This window comes from Balaenoptera acutorostrata, chromosome 3, assembly GCF_949987535.1.
Source record: "Balaenoptera acutorostrata chromosome 3, mBalAcu1.1, whole genome shotgun sequence".
Classification (NCBI taxonomy): Eukaryota; Metazoa; Chordata; class Mammalia; order Artiodactyla; family Balaenopteridae; genus Balaenoptera; species Balaenoptera acutorostrata.
Genome location: NC_080066.1, coordinates 53,552,895 through 53,573,187, shown reverse-complemented (window position 1 = coordinate 53,573,187; position 20,293 = coordinate 53,552,895). Strand labels below are relative to the sequence as shown.

General features: G+C 40.0%; 1 protein-coding gene across 4 annotated transcripts in view; it reads right to left on the bottom strand.

Moving 5' to 3' along the window:
• Positions 1 to 20,293, bottom strand: part of LRRK1 (leucine rich repeat kinase 1) — a 122,970-nt gene that overhangs the window by 73,343 nt on the left and 29,334 nt on the right. For all 4 annotated transcript variants that reach the window (XR_009007674.1, XM_057543869.1, XM_057543870.1 and 1 more), the window contains exons 3-4: positions 4,348 to 4,511; positions 1,038 to 1,209 (exon numbers count right to left, since the gene is read on the bottom strand). Coding sequence is in view for 3 of the 4 variants with exons in the window: in XM_057543869.1 (XP_057399852.1) it covers positions 1,038 to 1,209; positions 4,348 to 4,511 (336 nt within the window). In the remaining variant the exon portion in view is untranslated. The remainder of the gene's footprint in view (positions 1 to 1,037; positions 1,210 to 4,347; positions 4,512 to 20,293) is intronic.

The window sequence follows — 20,293 nt, the reverse complement described above, 5'->3', positions numbered from 1 at the left end:
GGGAGCTAAGATCCCACATGCCTCATGGCCAAAAAACCAAAACATAAAACAGAAGCAATATTGTAACAAATTCAATAATGACTTTAAAAATGGTCCACATCAAAAAAAAAATCTTTAAAAAAAAATTTCAAGAGGGCAACTGCAGAGTGTTAAACCAAGAGTGGGGCCCTTCTAAGTGCAGGGCCCTGTGTGACTGCACTGTCACATACCCATGAAGCTGGCCCCACTCCCTCACAAAATCCTAACTCCCAAGACCACTGCTAAGGCAATGCCTCAGCCTATAGCTGCAGTGATGCCTGGATCAGTAGTCACAGATCCAAGGCCATCATGGGAAATCAAAGGAGACCAGGACACCTTGAGTCCACCAGAGAAAAAATTAACTTGTTATTTAAAAAAGCAACATAGTATGGTACATCCAGACAATGTAATGTTATTCAATAATAAAAAAATATATATATATATGAGCTCTCAAGTCATGAAAAGACATGGAGGAAACTTGAATGCATATTGCTAAGTGGAAGTAGTCAATCTGAAAAGGCTACGTACTGTATGAATCCAACTATATGTCATTCTGGAAAAGGCAAAACTATGGAGACAGTAAAGGGATCAGTGGCTGCCAGGGGTTGGGAGAGAGAGGGATGAATAGGTAGAACACAGATGATTATTAGGGCAGTGAAACAATTCTGTATGATGCAATAATGGTGGAAATATGTCATTACACATTTGTCAAAAGCCATAGATATACAACCCTAATGTCAACTATGGGCTTCAATTAGTAATAATGTGTCAATATTGGTTGGTTCATCAATTTTAACAACTGTACCACTCTCACACAAAACGCAAATAATAGGGAAACTGTGGGAGGTGGTATATGAGAATTCTCGGTACTTGTTCATCAGTTCTTCTGTGAACCTAAAACTGCTTTAACGGATACTCCCAGATTTCTGGATCTCATGACTGGTAAACAGCGTGAGGACATAAACATTTTGAAGTGCAGTCCCTGAGAGGTGGTGAAGAGCTCATGCTCTGGGATTTACCTGGCAAAGACTCGAGTAACTCCTGCACAACATCAGTGTGCCCAAACTGTGCTGCCACCACGGCTGGGTTGTCGTCGGTGGGCTCCGTTGGCAGCTCCACCAGTCTCTCGGTGAGAAGATACCGGACAGTCTCCAGATCCCCATAGGCCGCAGAGATGCTCAGGAGCTGGCCCTGGTCAAAACAGAACAGGGGCAGGATGTCAGCAAGACGAGTGCTGCTGGGAACTGCCAAGAAAATTGACTCTAAATGCTTCACGAAGTCCATGGGCAAGACTGGAGCTGTGCTGCCCAGGACGGCAGCACCAGCCACATGTGGCTGACGAGGCTTGAAACGTGGCTTATGCAAAGTGAGATGTGCTGAAAGTGTAAAATCACATGGGATTTCAAAGACCTAGTATGAAAAGGGTAAACTATCTTGTCAATAATTTTTATACTGATTACATGTTGAAATGATGATCTTTAATATATGCTGGTTAAATAAAACAGATTATTAAAATTCTACCTGTTTCTGTTTACATTTTTAATGTGACTACTAGAAAATTTGATCTTATAAATGTCTCATATTCTATTTCTTTGGAACAGCATCATGAAAGATATCTCAGGCAGGTATCAAAATTCTTCATGTTATTTGAATGTGCAAGCCAGGGCTGCTGTCCTGTGTCTTAAGTTTGTGCCTCTGAGAGCCCTCTTCTCACAGGAAGCCTGGTCTTTTTCTCAGTCAAAGGTCAGCACATGCCCCATCTCCTTGCTCACAGTGTCCCCTGCACTGGGAGGCCTCTGTCACCGTCTCTGCATAGCTAAAGCCTTTTCGGTTCTCTCACCCAGGCTGCAGTACCTTGAATGGACACTTATTCATCTTGCCACACAGGTCATTTGAGCCTGAACACATGCTCTCCTGTATTGCTTTAAAGTCAGGTTTCTTAAGATATAATTTATACATAGTAAATTCACCCTTTTTAGTGCACTTTGATGAATTTTGACTAGGTATAACTCAATCACAATCACCACCAGCAAGAGCTAGACTATTCCATTGTCCCCCAAAAGCCATCTTGTATTTGTGTGTCCCCACCCCCATGTCTCTGGCTCCTCTGCTAGACTGTGGGTTCCTCAGTCCAGTGTCATGCTGGTTCTCCACTGAAGAGTCAGGCACAGGACACTGACGTTGGTGCCAAACGGACATGCCACGTTGAATCCTGGCTCTGCCACTTACCACCTATATGTCTTTGGACAAGTGCCTTGACAGCACTGTACTCCAGTTCCCTCATAATAAAATGGGGATCATTACAACTCCCCTTAATCTCCTTCATGGCAGGCATTGAGGGAAGTGGGTATAAGGAACCCAGCTCACAGAGGGCAGCCATGCTAACGAATTTGTGAGTCGGCCAACCCATGAATGCATGGGCATGATATCACAACCAGGGCAGACTACTAACACGGGCAGAGGGAGGCACAGACTCCAGGCTGTCTGCTGAACAGCCCTCCTTGTGGGAGGCCACCCAGTGCCAACCCAAGGGGCCAACAAGTCTGACCTGCTCATGTGTGCATCCCAGTTCTCCCCATAAGAAGAGAGGCCTTTGGCCATATATGCTGTGAATTCATAATGGGAGGAATCAAAAATGCCCTCCCCTCAATAATTCTCAAGCACATGTACTTGCCAATTCCCCCCAAAAAATTCTCTTACAATTTTGAGAACAGGTTTAGTAATTGAGTTATTTCCAACTATTAATTATATGGAGACATTAAACCTGTTCTAATCAAAGTATTGCACACAAAACATCAGTAAAGTGCTTCCACGGTTGACAGCCAATAAGAATTTCCCACAAGGACCAGAATGTGGCAATGGTCTTCTCAAGCTGTAGGTGGGCAAGAGGGTTGATCTCCACAAGCTTTTTGGAAAAGTTTGGCATGTGTTTTAAAATTTAAAAATTGCCCATACCCACATTCTCAATTCTTGTTAACCTAGGCTGAGAAAATATATTGACAATAAGAAAAGGATTAGGCAAAAAACATTCAATACAGCATGATTTATAGTAGTAAAAAATTAGAAACAATACAAATATCTAACCAAAAGGAATAGCCAGGTAAGTGACACTGTCTCTACTAGATGGAATGTCATGTAGCCATCGAAGGTGACGCTCATAAGGAACTTATACAGAAAATTGTTCATATAATATTATGTGAGAAAAAGCAGTATGCAAAACTATACATAAATAGGCTTGTATCTATATTAGAAACAATAACAACGACAAAATGAATGTTCAGATCAGCAGGCTGGAAGAGGGTATACCAAAAATGCTAAGTGGGATTGTTTGGATGGATTAGGAATATGATTACTTTTTTGTTCTTTTTTTCTTTACTTTTATTTATTTATTTATTTTTAAACATCTTTATTGAAGTATAATTGCCTTACAATGGTGTGTTAGCTTCTGCTTTATAACAAAGTGAATCAGTTATACATATACAATATGTTCCCATATCTCTTCCCTCTTGCATCTCCCTCCCTCCCACCCTCCCCATCCCACCCCTCTAGGTGGTCACAAAGCACCGAGCTGATCTCCCTGTGCTATGCGGCTGCTTCCCACTAGCTATCTATTTTACATTTGGTAGTGTATATATGTCCATGACACTCTCTTACCCTGTCACATCTCACCCCACCCCCTCCCCATATCCTCAAGTCCATTCTCTAGTAGGTCTGTGTCTTTATTCCCGTCTTGCCACTAGGTTCCTCATGGCCTTTTTTTTTTTTTTTCCTTAGATTCCGTATATATGTGTTAGCATACTGTATTTGTTTTTCTCTTTCTGACTTACTTCACTCTGTATGACAGACTCTAGGTCCATCCACCTCATTACAAATACCTCCATTTCGTTTCTTTTTATGGCTGAGTAATATTCCATTGTGTATATGTGCCACATCTTCTTTATCCATTCATCTGTCGATGGACATTTAGGTTGCTTCCATACTTTTATGTATTTAAAAAATTTTCTTTTTTGAGCATGTGCTATTTTTATAGTGGAAAAAAGTGTAAAAGAATATATTAAGTTAAACTTTCAGATTGCCATTTTGTCCTTTATATTTCTGTGACCCCCCCCTGTCCCCTGGGAAGGCAGGAGCAGTGTGCTTAGGTGATGACAGGCTGAGAAGTCCACTCGAAAGGACTGGCACCCGTAAGTTTACATGAGAAACAAGGTATTCAGAACACAATAGAAATCCTCATTATGATTATAATGATAACAAGAAAACAACTTTAGTGGTAACCTTCGCCCAACCTGGGTCCCCAGTTCTGGCCAGAGGGGCTGGCATTGACCTTACCTTTTCCAGCTGGGACGTGCTCTCATCACAAGCTTCTCTGAGCAGGTGCTGGGCTCTGCTGGCGTCTCCTCGCTTGTATGCGGCATGAATGCCTTCCGTCCTGGGGTTCCGTGCTGTGGTGTCGCCACCTGGCATGGATAGTTTGCTGCCCATGTCCCCGGCACCTGGGTGGACAGAAGCACACTCATAGCATGACCTCCACTGCCAGCGCTGCTTGTAGGAATCATCAGAGAGGAGAGTGGGGTGTGCTCTCCAAGACATAAATCTGGAGGCTTTAGCAAGAGAAAGGGGTTGCCCTGAAATGCTGCCAATGTCACCAAGTACAGACTTTGGCACCTGCACCCTGCTGGAGGCCCTTCCTGCATGGGGCCATCTGTGAAGGCACGGGGAAGCTGAACACAGCTCGGGGAAGATTCTGCGGCTAGACAATGGCCTAGAGCGAGCGGGTCCAGGGCACCCGGGGCAGCTGCCTGGCAGGGAACTGCCAGGCTGACCTTACCAACAGCAACAGAGAAGCAAGGGCTTTGGTGGGAGAGCTGGTAGCCCACCAAACTGTCCCACTGCTATATCCCTCAGAGGGATATGGTATCTAGTGGAGGAAGAAAGGCAGGTCAAATCCTGTGGGTGTGGAAATCTAGACCCTCTCTGCCTAGAAAACTCCACAAAGGCATGGGACTTAGAATGGCAGCCCTCATTCCATACTGTGCTGGGTATGAAGACGCAGAAGTGAACGCAGTCAGCCCTTAGAGCACCCACTCTAGAAGGCTTCATAATTAGGAGGTCTGTGGATCTCAAAAGGCTTCAGAGACTTCCTGCACATCCTAAAGTTGCACACAGAAATCTGTGTGTGTGTGTGTGTGTGTGTGTGTGTGTGTGTGTGTATACATTTCTCTGGGGAGAAAATTTAAGGCTTCTACCAGATTTTCAAATGTGTTAGTGAACCAGAGTTAAAAGTTTTATCTCTACAGATATTACAGAAAAGACTGCAATGAATGAGGAGTTAAATTTTGATTGTGTTGAGTGACAGCAGAAACGGGGACAGAATTCTATCATTCTTGGCCAAGTTCACACAGCTTGTAAGAGGTAAACTGGGACTGAAGTTTGGTTCACCAGCTCTGAGGTTGGGGCTAAACCCACTCCATCTCTTTGCTACCTCTTTGAAGGGATAAAAAAACAGGTTTTTTTTAATGTAAAAATGTAAATGCTGAGGAAGGTTGGCTTCCAAACATTGACATCACAAAAGCAAATCACATTATAGCAGCTAACATTTGGAAAAATATTTTTTAAATTTATTTTCAATAGCATAAAAATTACATGCTTAGAAATAAATTTTTAAAAAGATGGACAAGATCTATACCTTGAAAGCTATAAAACACTGCTGAGAGAAATTAAACAAGACCTATATAAATGGAAAGAAATCTCATGTTCATGGATTAGAAGAATCAATATTGTTAAGATGTCAATTCTCCCCAATTTTATCTATAGATTCAATGTAATCCCTACCATAATTCCAATAGGCTTTTTTGGGGGTAAAAATTGACAATCTGATCCTCAAATTTGTATGAAAATTCAAAGGACTTATAATATCCCAAGCAATCTTGAAAAAGAAGAGTTGGAGGACATATACTACCTGATTTCAAGTCTTACTATAAAACTATAATAATCAAGGCAGTGTGGTAATAGATCCGTGGGACAGAATAGAAAGTTGAGAAATAGACCCATACTTGTACACCCAATTAATTTTTGATAAAGGGTGCCAACACAATGAGAAATGCAAAAATCTTTTCAATAAATGGTGCTGGAACAACTGCACATCCATTGAATAAAAAGAGACTCGGACCCCTACTTCTCACCACACACAAAAATTACTTTGAGATGGATCATGGATTTAAACATAAAGGTTAAAATTGTAGCGCTTCTAGGAAAAAAAATCACAGGAGAATATTTTTATGACTTGAGAGTAGGCAAAGCTTCCTTAGATGGGACACAGAAAGTAATAATCATGAAAAGAAAAAAATTCCTAAATTAGACTTTAACAAAAATTAAAACTTCTGCTCATCAGAAGGTTGATCTACCATTTAAAAACTATTTACTATTTGAAAACGAATAGGCAAGTTACATACTGGAAGAAAATATTTGCAAAATATATATCCAAAAAAGGAATGGTATTCAGAAAATAGAAAGAACTCCTATAACTCAGTAATAAAGGACAAACAACCCAGTTAAAAATGAGCAAAGATTTGAACAGAAGATATTCTAAAAGTTCAGTATCATTAGTCATTAGGGAAATGCAAGTTAAACACCACTACACTCCCACCAAACTCATTAAAATTTAAAAATACTGACAATACTTGGTGAGGATATGGAGCAATGAGAACATTCATACCTTATTGGTTGTGTCTAAAATGGTACAACCACTTTGGAAACAAGTCTGGTTGTTTCTTATGAAACTAAGTATATACGTACCCTATGACTCACTTATTCTATTCTTAGGTATTTACCCAAGACAAATATGTGTAAAAAATATATCCAAGAATGTTCATGGCAACTTTATTCATGGTATTTCCAAACTGTAAATAGCAAAGGTGTCCATCAACAGGAGAATGAATAAATAACTACTGTGGTATAGTAACTACTCAGCAATCAAAAGGAATAAATTACTGATCCATGAAATGACTGATGGGAAACTCAAAACACAATGCAGAGTGAAAGAATGACTGCACAAAATGATCCCATTTATATTCTGTTCTAATCAGTGGTGGGAAAAAAATCAGAACAGTGGTTCCTGAGGGTGGGGACAGTCATGAAGTTTACCAGCGGAGGGGTATGAGGAAATTGTTTGGGTGATGGTTCTTTATCTTAATGATGTTTTTAGTACACAGGTGTTGGTATTTGTTAAAACTTATCAAATAGTCTAATGAAGATATGTGCATTTTACTTTATATAAACTTTACCTAAAAAATTATAAATAATATTGAACTATAGTCAATAATATGAATACTGAAGCACTTGAGGGTGAAAAGTACAGATATTTCCAATTTACTTTGAAATGCATTAAAACTAATGGATTGATGGATGGATAGAAGAACAGATAGAAATGAGAGCAATTTTAGAAAAAGTTAATGGTAAAATCTTGGTGGTGGGTATATGGATGTACATGGTTCAGTTCTTTCAGTTTCACTGTATGTTTGGAATTTTTCATAACAAAATATTGGGAGAAGTGAATCAGAATAACATACCCTAAATGGAAGGCCTGCCATATGGCATACTGAACGAGCTCCACCACCAGCCCAGAAAAATCCTGCTCTGGAGAAAGGAAAAGACAAGCTGCTTACAGTAAAGCCCCTTGATACCATCCAGGGTCTTTACAGCTCACTCTAAGCCATGACTATTTCAAAGGCAACCATTCTGAAAATCCACCGTAAGTGGATTTCATGAGTGTCACGCACAATCTGCATCCTTCCTGAAACACCAATACAAGACTGCTGTGTCTGAATGGAGATTACTGGTGTTTTTTTTTTTTTTTTTGGCTATGCATTTTTGGAAAGGGGTATCAAAAAAGGGCTTAGTGTGTAAGTGGTTATACACGTGAATAAGGCAGCTTCACATCCCATCACACACTAACAGTCCCCATTAATTATTAACAGTCAGAGACTAAGACATTTGAGAGTCAGCTGCAGGGAGAAGCCATTGGCAGGGTAAGAAGAAGGCAGAATCCACGGCCGCGTCATCCATCAGAAGAGGCACTTAATTATGTCGCTGCTCATCTTTCAGAATTAAACAAATATCCTCCTTATCTCTGTAAAAGACAGGTGCACGTGCGTGAGGAGGTATAAAGTAACCTCTTCTGTTCACATTAGGAACATAAATAAAAAAGTTCACCTTTATGCCCAAGTTAAACAACACTGAGAAGGTAGAACCAAGGACATAGGATGCAAGGGTGGCTTTACTTTAACGTGATTTATAAATAATGCAACATATGTGGAATAAATGATATAGTAAGAAACAAGACTCTGCTAAGTTCTATTTACATATATATATATATTTAATACTGTGGTGTTTTCAGTTTGAATCTGATTTTCTTAAGTTGCATGGACAACACATGTACACTCTCACTGACCCAAAAGCTGGGGGGTCTGGTCCAATCAAATTGTTGGAAGGACATTATGGGAAAACATCAGGTAATGCATATGCATTTAATTTACTCTGCCAACTTCATTTAATTTCCTGAAATCATAAAGAGAATGATTAACATATATTTAAATTTTAAAAAAAGACCAAAATGCTAATGATAAGTACTAATGATGGGCTGGGGGGAATTAGTGATAGGATTAGAAAAGATTTTTCTTTATTTCCTAAATTCCCTGTAATGGAATTATATGACTGCTTTATTTAAAACTTTAAAGAAGTTAGATAAGTAATAAAAGAATACATTCTCATTGAAGAAAATTGAATAGTACAGAGATACATCATGTAAGGCAGAACCCCTCCTCCCCACCATGAAACACCGTTTCTTAGAGGTAAATATTTACTTTAATAGTAATTTTTTTTTTACAAAAATACTACAGTTTTATATTTGAGAATTGGTGTCCTTTGATTTAAATTTAAATCGGTGTAATTGTATGTATGTATACTATTTGAGATTATTTAGTTATTTGTGCCTATTAATCAACCATTATCTGTAATTATATTCTTTTACACAGTAAAACATCACAGTTCTAAATATTTTGCTCATACACATTTAAAATTCTACTAAAAATATAACCCCCCAAACTTACTCTATTTCAATACAATATTAATGTAGCAAACAAGTAACTAGGACTAGTAGGAAAATAATAGTAGAACATTAGAATGATTCAGTGTCAAATTTTTTAAAAAATCCTTTTTGTTCTTTATTACAATATGTGTAATTATTTTCCTAAATAGCAATGAAAATTCCATATACATATATATACTACAGCCAGACATCTTAATTCTTTGGGTGATGGTTCTATATCTTGAATTAATGTAAAGTTAATATGCGTAACAAAGAAGGCAACAAAAAACTAGGAGAAAGGGAAACCATTAGCACAGTTCTTTTTTATTTTTAAGGTTTGGTCAGTGTTGCTTGTTTGTTTTTAGGAAAGTGTCAATTAGAAGTAATTAGAAGCAAGAACGAGTGAGGGGAAGCTATAAATGTAGTGAATGAGTAGCATTATGGATTCAGCACATGTAGACTTACTCAAGAATACAAGAAATATTTACAGTAAGCTGTGAGGTGATAAGTGAATGTATTCCTGGTGGGTGATAAATGTTAATATCTACACAGCCTGGTATTTAAATATGCTGGATACGGACAGTAAATTAAAGTTCATTATGTGAAAAGTATTTGGTTAAAAAATATTTAAAAACCTATGAAACCAGAACATCATTTAGTCCTTGATAATCACTTTCAATTTAATATTCTATTTATAAAAAAATACTTTCAGTAACACTGTATATTCAGCCATTTCTAGGAGAAATGTTTTTAGTTGCTAATAACTCAATCTCTAAATGTTATTTCTGTAATTCAAGTTTTAGAAAAACAAATTATTCTGACTACAGGAAAACTAACAGAAATTATTCTTCTCTTTTATTTTGGGAAAGTAATAAAACAGAATTCCATGAATGTTATAGAGTGATGTCTGGCTGTACAAGCCATGTCACTTACACTAATAGTTCACTGTGGCCTTCCCCATCTTAAAGAGAGTCCTCCTTTGTCTGCTGATTCTGAGTCTGTTCTGTCCTTATATCCTAAAGAGACATTCTTACCTTTTCTTCTAGAACAGTATTTGTTAACTCATCCCTCCCAACCCAATAATCAGAATAAAATTCTCTCTCTACTGCTTTTTTCCTATGAATCTAGGACAATGGAGAGGTAATATGAAAGTGACTTTAATTCTATCAGTTCTAAATGTTGGTCTCTTATGTATATATATTATACATTTAATTCTCTCATCCCCGTCAAAGAACGCATGCATGACAGAAGGCAAATGCTCTCTCTTGATTCGAAATCTGTAGCATCCTCTGTACATCCTGGAAAAGACACTAACGTTTTACTTGAATATATACTTTTTAAAAAATTACGTTTACCTCCATCAATAGAGTAGCAAAAGGTAAACATATATCTAACAACCCAGAGGTCACTGCAGAATAAACAAGAGTAAACTTTAGGATGCTACTGACCTGGTCATAATTGTTTAATGACCTTCCTGTGCCATCCTCCATCGAGTCCCTGTGTGGCCAAACCCGGGGGTTGGGGGCTGTCCCTCCCCGGAGGTGACGCCCTCCTGGCACTGCAGTGGCTCACCCACTGTTGCCCTGGGCTTACCGGCCTCCAGCAAGAAGGATGCTTCTTTCTTTGCCAGCTGTCACTCTAGGGGTTTAGCCTCAGCAGCAGTTTTCATCTCTGGGTCACATTACGGTGAAATCCAACCCTTTATTTCTTCGGGGAAGAGGCAGAGGTTGGGGGGGTGTAGAGGGCGACATGACCCCAGGGTGACTCTCGGCAGTAATTCCTCACTGACTCCAGATGGCTGGTGCTCAGCCCCATCAAGCTGGGCCATCAGACCCAGCATCAGAAAAGAAAGCAAAGACAGCAGTGGCATTCACCAGGGGCCTGGCTCACGGCTCACGCAGAGCAGAGCTCCAGCCACGCAGGCTGAGCGTTTCTCATACCAGCAAAGCCTCCCAGCACAGATGTAAAACTTCTCTGTGGATATTCTCACCAAATCACTGGAAATGAATTTTTGTTAATAAAAAGGACATGGGCGGTTATACCTATGAGCAGGCTGTGCAGAGGGAAATCGCACATAAAAGTGCAGTTTTCTTTAGAAACAAAACATACAATTAATTGTTAAGATTCCATGTTATGTCCACCTGACACAGTGAAAAATTTAATGAGTTCTAATATTCATTGCTGGCCTGAGTGTGGTGAAAATTGTACACTTGTCAATGTGGGAAGGCTTACTGAGACAGGCTGGGACCTGGGACCCTTTGCTGTAGTACTGCAATGCTTGCACCTGGACATATGTCTTTTGGAGTTACAAAACACAAAGAAACTATAAGGGACTAAAAATAACTGCGTGCATGTGTACTTGGGGCAAATTATGGACAAAAAGATACAAAAAGACCAAAAAAGCCAACTGCCACTTCTGAGGAGCAGGGAGCAAAAGCAGGGTACTACGCATGCCCCCTGCACACAATACTACCAAAGAGGTGGGCAAAACACCTAAGCCACCCCTCCTGTTGAACCCCTGGACACACCCCTACCCTCACCCCATATAAGGAACCAGCTCGCCCCCTCAGGGAGCGGAGCAAGAAAGGGAAACTCTTGTTTGTTCTTGCTCCCCACTGCTACATCAGAGGTCCCAATAAAGTCTTGCTTGAATTTCTTGTCTGGCCTCTGATCAATTTCTATTGATTAAGGAAGGCCAAGAACCCTGGTCAGTATCAACAGCAACACTATGAGTAGGTGTCATGGCTGCCATTTTACAGATGAGGGAGGCCAAGATGAAGACACTTCACAGTGACAGGCTGGCAAGGAGCAGGGGCAAGAGTGACAGCAGCAGGTCTTTGTGACCCTAGAGCCCATAGAAATCCTACTACTCTTCTTTCCAGTTTATTTTTTTTTCCCATAGGAAACATTTTCAAATTGAAATATAGTTGATTTACAATGTTGTGTTAATTTCTGCTGTATAGCAAAGTGATTCAGTTATACAGTATATACAATCTTTTTTGGGGGCGGGCGGGGGGGTTCGCCACACCTCTCAACTTGCAGGATCTTAGTTCCCTAACCAGGGATCGAACCCGTGCCCCTTCAGTGGAAACACTGAGTCCTAACCACTGGACCACCAGGGAATTCCCTTATACATACTTTTTTTTTTTTTTTAATTTTTATTGGAGTATAGTTGCTTTGCAATGTTGTGTTAGTTTCTGCTGTGCAGCAAAGTGAATCAGCTAAATGTACACATCCCCTCTTTTTTTGGATTTCCTTCCCATTTAGGTCACCACAGAGCACTGAGTAGAGTTTCCTGTGCTATACAGTATGTACTCATTAGCTATCTATTTTATATATAGTAGTGTATATATGTCAATCCCAATCTCCCAGTTCATTCCACCCTCCCTTCCCTCGCTTGTATCCATACCTCCATTTTCTACATCTGTGTCTCTCTTCGTTCCAGTTTAATACTTGAGACAGACTGCATGTTTTGTCCCCCTAAATTTTATGTTAACCCTAATCCCCAGTATGATGGTATTAGGAGGTGGGTCTCCGGGAAGTGACTGGCTTATGAAGGTGGAGCCGCCATGATGGGATTAGTGCCCTCCCAGAAGACACAGAGACCTTACTTCTCTGTCCCACATGAGGACACAATGAGAAGATGGCCGTCTGCAACCAGGAAGTTGGTCCTCCCCAAGAACAGAATCTGCCAGTACCTCATCCTGGACTTCCCAGCCTCCGACGTGAGAAATAAATGTCTGTTGTTTAAGGCACCCAGTCTGTGGCAATTTTATAGCAGCCTGAGCCGACGAAAATAGTAGTACCTCTAGATACTTCAAAATGAGGAGCTACCATGCAGCCATTAAAACTGATGATAATGGAGACTAAGGAAAAGTACAGAAAAGACTTATACAATATTAAGCTAAAAGAATAGAATATGCAGCACAGACAGTGAAAAATGGAAAAAATGTATAACACAGAAGATTGGTTGACATCATTTGAAAATACGCAAAGTGAAAGAATTTATTTTGGGAAAAAAAGAAGATTTCTAATGAGTATAGTCTATTATTTTTGTTTATAAAAATTTAGTCTGTTTCTTTCTGTTTAGAAAGAAAAGCTGAGGAACACAAGTACATGATAGCAGCAGGTGAAATGATCAGAGATTTTTTTCTATTTGTGTTTTTCTGTGTTTGCCAATATCTTTCCCTTTTTCTCATCAGTTTGTATTGATTTTGAAATTAGGAAAAAGAAAACAATGAAGTGTATCCAGCATAAAGTTGACACTTTCAGTCTGACTTAATGAACTAGCTCTTTGATGGTATTATTTAAGCTAAAGCAACTCTTGGGTATACCAAGTCTTGACTCAGTTGCTCTGGAAATAAAGAGAACAAGAAAATTTCCCGGACAATAACTGGCAAAGGTGTCATGGACTTTAAAAGAGAAAATAAAATGGTCTATGATAACATTTAGTGTATCCGTAATTGGTACCATTTATTGAGTACTGCCAGATGCTATAAGAAATGCCCTGCATACATCTGCCTTCCTCCCAACACCCATGCAAGGCAGGGGTTCTCATCACCACTTTCCAGCAGATGACCAGTGCTCCAGGTGATTAGTGAAAGTGCCTCCACCCAGCTCCTAACAGCAGAGCTGGGACTTGAACCCTTGGCACCTGTCGTCAAAGTCCAACCCCCTACTTCCCAGGCTGGGTGCACCCAGCCAAACATGGGGCAATTATTCAGAATGTAATGTCCTTGGCAAACATGTAGGAACTAAAAGGTAAGATGATTCTGTCTCATTAGATGGAAAAACCAGAGAGGATATGGAAACCAATTCCTCCATGAATTCAGTAGCAGTGGAAGAGAGACACAGAAATACAGAGCTACAAAGATGAATTATTTCCAACACTTAGTTCCTCTCCCCAAAATTCATTTATTTATTGCTCATTCATTTTATAAACAATACTTACTATGTGCTGAGCTAGAGCCTGAGGACACACCTTGATGAGACAGGCAGGAAGAGCTAGAGTGTGAAGCTGTATTCTTCCCAGATTTTACTTTTTTTTTGTAATTGAAGTGTGGTTGAATTACAATGTTGTGTTAATTTCTGCTGTATAGCAAAGTGATTCAGTTATACATATATATATACACACATTCTTTTTTAAAATTCTTTTCCATTATGGTTTATCACAGGATATTGAATATAGTTCCCTGTGCTATACAGTAGGACCTTGTTGTTTATCCCAGATTTTACTTTTTTTTTTTTTTTTAAAGAAGACAGGGTTTTAAATTTTTATTAATTTATTTATTTTGGCCGTGACGCGCGGCATGTGGTATCTTAGTTCCCCGACCAGGGATCAAACCCGTGCCCCCTTCAGTGGAAGTGCGGAGTCTTAACCACTGGACCACCAGGGAAGTCCAGATTTTACTTTTAAACATCTACAACAAATGCCATGCTCGAGAGACTTGGGATGGTCAACAGACACTGAACTGGTCAAGAAAGATGAACCGTCCTTCTGAGGAAACAAAAATCACAGAAGTAAGACAGTTCCTTTATTTAATACTCACATAATATAAAAAGGTGCAATCTGAAGATATAAAAAGAAATAGTCATACTCTGATCTCTGGGGAGGTGATTGTGGGCTGGGCCCACTGAGGGCTGGGCCAACCTCTATCACAGCAATCCTGCTTCCAGGGAAGTGACTAAGGGAATAATTCTATACATTTAAAAAGCACTGGGCTTCCCTGGTGGCGCAGTGGTTGAGAATCTGCCTGCCAATGAAGGGGACACGGGTTCGAGCCCTGGTCTGGGAGGATCCCACATGCCGCGTAGCAACTGGGCCCGTGAGCCACAATTACTGAGCCTGCGCTTCTGGAGCCTGTGCTCCGCAGCAAGAGAGGCCGCAATAGTGAGAGGCCCGCGCACCGCGATGAAGAGTGGCCCCCGCTTGCCACAACTAGAGAAAGCCCTCGCACAGAAACGAAGACCCAACACAGCCATAAATAAATAAATAAATAAATAAAACCCAGAAGTTAAAAAAAAAAAACCCAATTAAAAAAAAAAAGCACTATGCAAGGACTTGCCTGGTGGTGCAGTGGTTAAGAATCCATCTGCCAATGCAGGGGACACGGGTTCGAGCCCTGGTCTGGGAAGATCCCACATGCCGTGGAGGAACTAAGCCCGTGCTCCACAACTACTGAGCCTGCGCTCTAGAGCCTGCGAGCCACAACTACTGAGTCCGCGTGCTGCAACTACTGAAGCCCACGCGCCTAGAACCTGTGCTCCGCAACAAGAGAAGCCCCTGCTCGCCGCAACTAGCAAAAGCTCATGCGCAGCAACGAAGACCCAACGCAGCTAAAAATAAATAAATAAAATAAATAAATTTATTTAAAAAAAGCACTATGCAGGAAAACAAAAGGAAATATGCATAAAGATGCTGATTTCTGTATGGTTTAGTATAGCAAAGAATGGTGGTTTTGTCAATTATGAAATGCATTAAAATGCTTATCACATCGAGCACATGGAGGGACCCCGCAACACAGGAAAACTGACCGGAAGGAAAGACCCCAGATGATAACTTTGGTTTTTCTTATGTGGTGGAATTTGAGGTGATCTTTTCCCCTTTCCTCTATTTTCCAGTTATTTCTCTGTTACTGTTATAATGGAAAAATAGGTTTTTAAAATACACTTTTCAGATTAACAAAGTGAAATTTCTAACTAAATCCAAATTCCTCTTGGCAAAGATGGACACAAGGAAAGAAGAAAATATCTCAATCCAGAGGGAAATTTAGGATGAGGCACCAAGATTTTTCCAGTAGTGTCTTTTACTGAGAACTGTGAACCATGCTAACACACGTGGCAACAGAAATAGAACTGTACTCAAATGAGAAGACTTGGGTTCAAGTTCCAGTCTATTGCTCAACAGCTGCATGGTCTTGGCAAGTATTTGAGATGTCTGAATCTTGTCATCTTCTTGTGAAAAACAAAAATGAAACAAAATCCCCAAACAAAAAATGACACATATAACAATATTGCAAAATGCATGCTCCCCAAAATAAAAGGACCGGCCCACAAATGGGGGTTATTTCCATGATGCCTGTCCCCTTCCCCCCAACTCCAGGCAACTGTGAGGCACTGACACTGCACGCCCACTTTCTCTGTGGACCTCAGGCTTCCTCAGCCTTCACTCTTGTGTCTCTCCCTCCTGGAAGGAGCCCCACCCCTTCCCTACTTCCAGGCCCAGTATGGATGCTACCCCCCAGGGAGCCCTGGGGCCCTTCCCATGGGCTTCCTTCTCCTCCCTCTGTCTGCACCTGGCCTGACTGGGACCACCCCTGTTGTGAGGATCTGGCTGCCTCCTTTCTGCTTGGTGTTGCCGGCAAGCTGGGCCTGCAGATACTCAATCAGCATCGTGTGTCCCTAGCACTGTGCCATGCACGTAGTAAGTGCTCATTAACAACTTCTTGAATTCAACTCACTGGGCTTCCAGAACTCTCTGTGTGCCAGTGAGGGGTTCACTCTAATCTTGCCCATCTGCAATATCATTCAGGATGGCCACAGGGCACAGAATTCTCCTGGTAAAAGAGAAGGACACCTTCAGGCCCTTCTGGATTTTCCTTTCCACCAATTCTTCTTTAAATGCTTGATAAAGTTCACCAGTGAAGTCATTTGGGCCTGGCTTTTCTTTGTGGGGCATTTTTAAAATTATTAATTCAATCTCTCTACTTGTTATAAGTCTGTCCAGATTTCCTATTCTTTCTTGAGTCAGTTTAGGTAGTTTGTGTCTTTCTAAGGATTTATCCACTTCATTTAAGGTACTGAATTTGTTGGTGTACAATTGTCCATAGTATTCTCTTACAATTATTTTTTATTTATGTACAGTTGACAGTGATGTCCCCTTTTCATTCCTGATCTTAGTAATCTGAGCCTTGTCTCTTATTTTTCTTGGTCATTCTAAGTGAAAATTTGTAAATATTTTTTTCAAAGAACCAACTTTTGGTAGGTTTCTCTGATTTTCTCTATTGTTTTTCTAGTCTCTATTTCATTTATTTCTGCTCTAATCTTTGTTCTTCCCTCTGCTTGCTTTGGGTTTAATCTGTTCCTTCTTTTCTAGTTTCTTAAGATGGAAGGTTAGGATATTGATTTGAGATCTTTCTTCTTTTTTAATATAGGTGGGTATAGCTATAAATTTCCTTCTAAGCACTGCTTTACATGCATCCTCTAAGTTTTAGCGTGTTGTGTTTTGTTTTCATTCATATCAATGTGTGCTCTAATTTCCCTTATGATTTCTTCTTTAACTCACTGGTTATTTAGGAGCATGTTGTTTCATTGCCACATATTTGTGAATTTCCCAAATTTCCTTCTGTTATTGATTTCTAATTTTACACCACTGTGGTCAGAGAACATGTTTTGTTTTATTTCAATCCTTTTAAATTTATTGAGGCTTGTTTTATGGACAAACACAATTTAAACACATAAGGAAAAATCTCCACAAAACTCTATGTGTCCTAAAACACACAAACTAGATAAAAGGACGAATGACAAATGAGAAAAGAAAATTAGAATGACCAATTAGAAAAGAAAACCCTATATTACAGACAAAGGGTTAATATGATGAACGAAGCGTGTTCTTACATTGCTGGAGGGAATACAAAATTGCACAACCTCCATGGAGGGGAATTACCAATACCTAGCAAAATTACATCTGCATTTTCCCTCTTAGCCCAACACTCTGCATTTTAGACATTTATGCCAAAGATACAACAGCAAAAATGCAAAATGATGTCTACACAAGACTATTTATTGCATCATTATTGCAGGGGAAACAATCTAGATGTCCATCTATAGAGAACTGGTTACAGAAACTATGGGACTTCTGTAATCAGAGTCCTATGCAATGGTAAGAAGGAAAGAGAAAGAGTTCTATATACTGGGGCATCATCTCCTACTGTTTTGTGATTCTCAGGGCAGCTCCCATTACCTCCCCCCTGGGTGGGACACACAACATCCCAGCCCCCAATGACCCTGTGTGCTGGGTCTGCTCACCCCATCCTAGAGCTGGGAAGGCAGAGGCTCAGCTGAGGGCAAATGAGGAGTCTGAATTACGCCCCAAAGTGGCAGCTCTGGCACAGTGCAGAAGAACAAGTGCAGCACTGGTGGTTCCTGGAAGAGGGAGAGGCTCACACCCCGTGCGTATGGGTAACTGCCAAGGATTCTCCCCATGCCCATCCATAATCTCCATGCATCCTTAAGTACTGATGGTGAGGAGAAAACCTGCAAGGAGGTGTCCTGCCTCTATCTCCTCATTCTCCTAGGCAGAGTGCACTTTTCTGGTGCAGGGCGGGCAGGGCAGGCTGCTGAGGTGTCTGCACTGGAAAGAGCAGAAGCAGGGCAGACAGACAGACATATACTCACCAAGACAAGACAGGTTGGCTTTGGGGGAAATACCTGGAGGTCTCTTGAGAATACAAGATTAGAGATTGAGGATAGAGACTGCATTTTGTGAACTTCTGGGAAAGATCTGGGCAAAGGAGTTCAGAGGCTTGGCTGTATGCTTTAAATGGAATTCCCTGTGGATGTCCTGTTGAGAAACTTCAGTAAAGATTTAAACTGCGTTTTGATTTTGTTTTAAGATTCCAGGCTGGAGTTTCCTTGGAATACAGAGGCTATGAGTGATTTCCCTGTATCTCACATATACATTCATTTCTCCTCTTCTTCCTTTTTAACAAATGGAATATACTATGATTATGTTCTACAACTTGCTTCCCTCACTTAAAAGTTCTGTGTCGGCACATGGAGATCCAGCATACCTGTTTTCATGGTAGCCCTTTGTCCTCATTGATGGGACATTTAGGGCATGTCTAGTTCTGTGTAATCCCCTTCACTGCTGTGCTGAACATCCCTACATGTGCATTTCTCACCTGAACTGTATCTCCAGGTTAAATTCCTAGCAGTGGAAGGAGCAGAGGATATAGTCAGCCTTGATTTTTATAAAGATTGCCAATTTGCTTTTCCAGAAGTTGCATCAATTATATCCTTACTTAATTATCAACTCAATGTTAGTTTAAAATAAAATATGCAAAACAGCAGAAGTTGTATCTTTGCTGTCTTAAATAATATCAAACTTCCTGATTGTTTCCAATCTGCAAAGCAAAATAACATATCTCATAATTGGTTTTGGTTTCCATTTCTTTCCATATGAATGACATTCAGCATATTTTCATGTTTACCCATCATCTCTATCTTTTTCAATGAACTAAACTCTCTAATTCTATTTTTTGGTTCATTTGAAAATTGGAATATTCTTTCTATCATTGATTTGCCAGTGCTCTTTGTGGTATATGTTGAAGATAGTTTTTACCTATTTGTTGGTTGTCACTTGAGAGGCTTTTCTACAGAATAGTTCTAATTGTTATGTAATCATTTTATTAATCTTCTCCTTTATGATATCTGGGTTTTGTGCTGTGCTTAGGAAAAAGTCCCTCTCCCTCCAAAATTATTTTAATTTATCATTTTCCTAGACTTTTAATGGTGTTGTTCATTTTTATGTTTAAATATTTGATTCATCTGAAATTGATTTTGGCGTGGAAGTGAGAAAGCAATATGTTATTTTTGTCCTATTGCCAGGTAAACTTTCTTTTCTGGACTAATTTGAAATCCTAAATAGTAAAGCAAAAGCAATGTGTATTTGGACCTATTTTTTTTTTTGGCTGTGAGGCATATGGGATCTTAGCTCCCCAACCAGGGATCGAACCTGCATTGGAAGGTGAAGTCTTAACCACTGGACCACCAGGGAAGTCCCATTTTGGCTTATTTTTGAGTTGCTACTCTGTCCCATTGCTTTCCCTGTCCTTTCCCTTTCTACTCTCCAACACATTTCATTACTATGGCATTGTAATAATTCTAACATATGATGGAACTACTCTGTCCTCCTCTCAACTGACCTCCTCCTGATTTGAATCTTCTTGGCTATTCTTATATGCTTATTTTTCTAGGTAGAATTTATTATTCTTTGTTCATGTTCTTTTTTTAAAAAAAATATTTATTGGAGTATAATTGCTTTACAATGTTGTGTTAGTTTCTGCTGTATAACAAAGTGAATCAGCTATACATATACATATATCCCCATACCCACTCCCTCTTGCATCTCCCTCCCTCCCACCCTCCCTATTCCACCCCTCTAGGTGGTCACAAAGCACGGAGCTGATC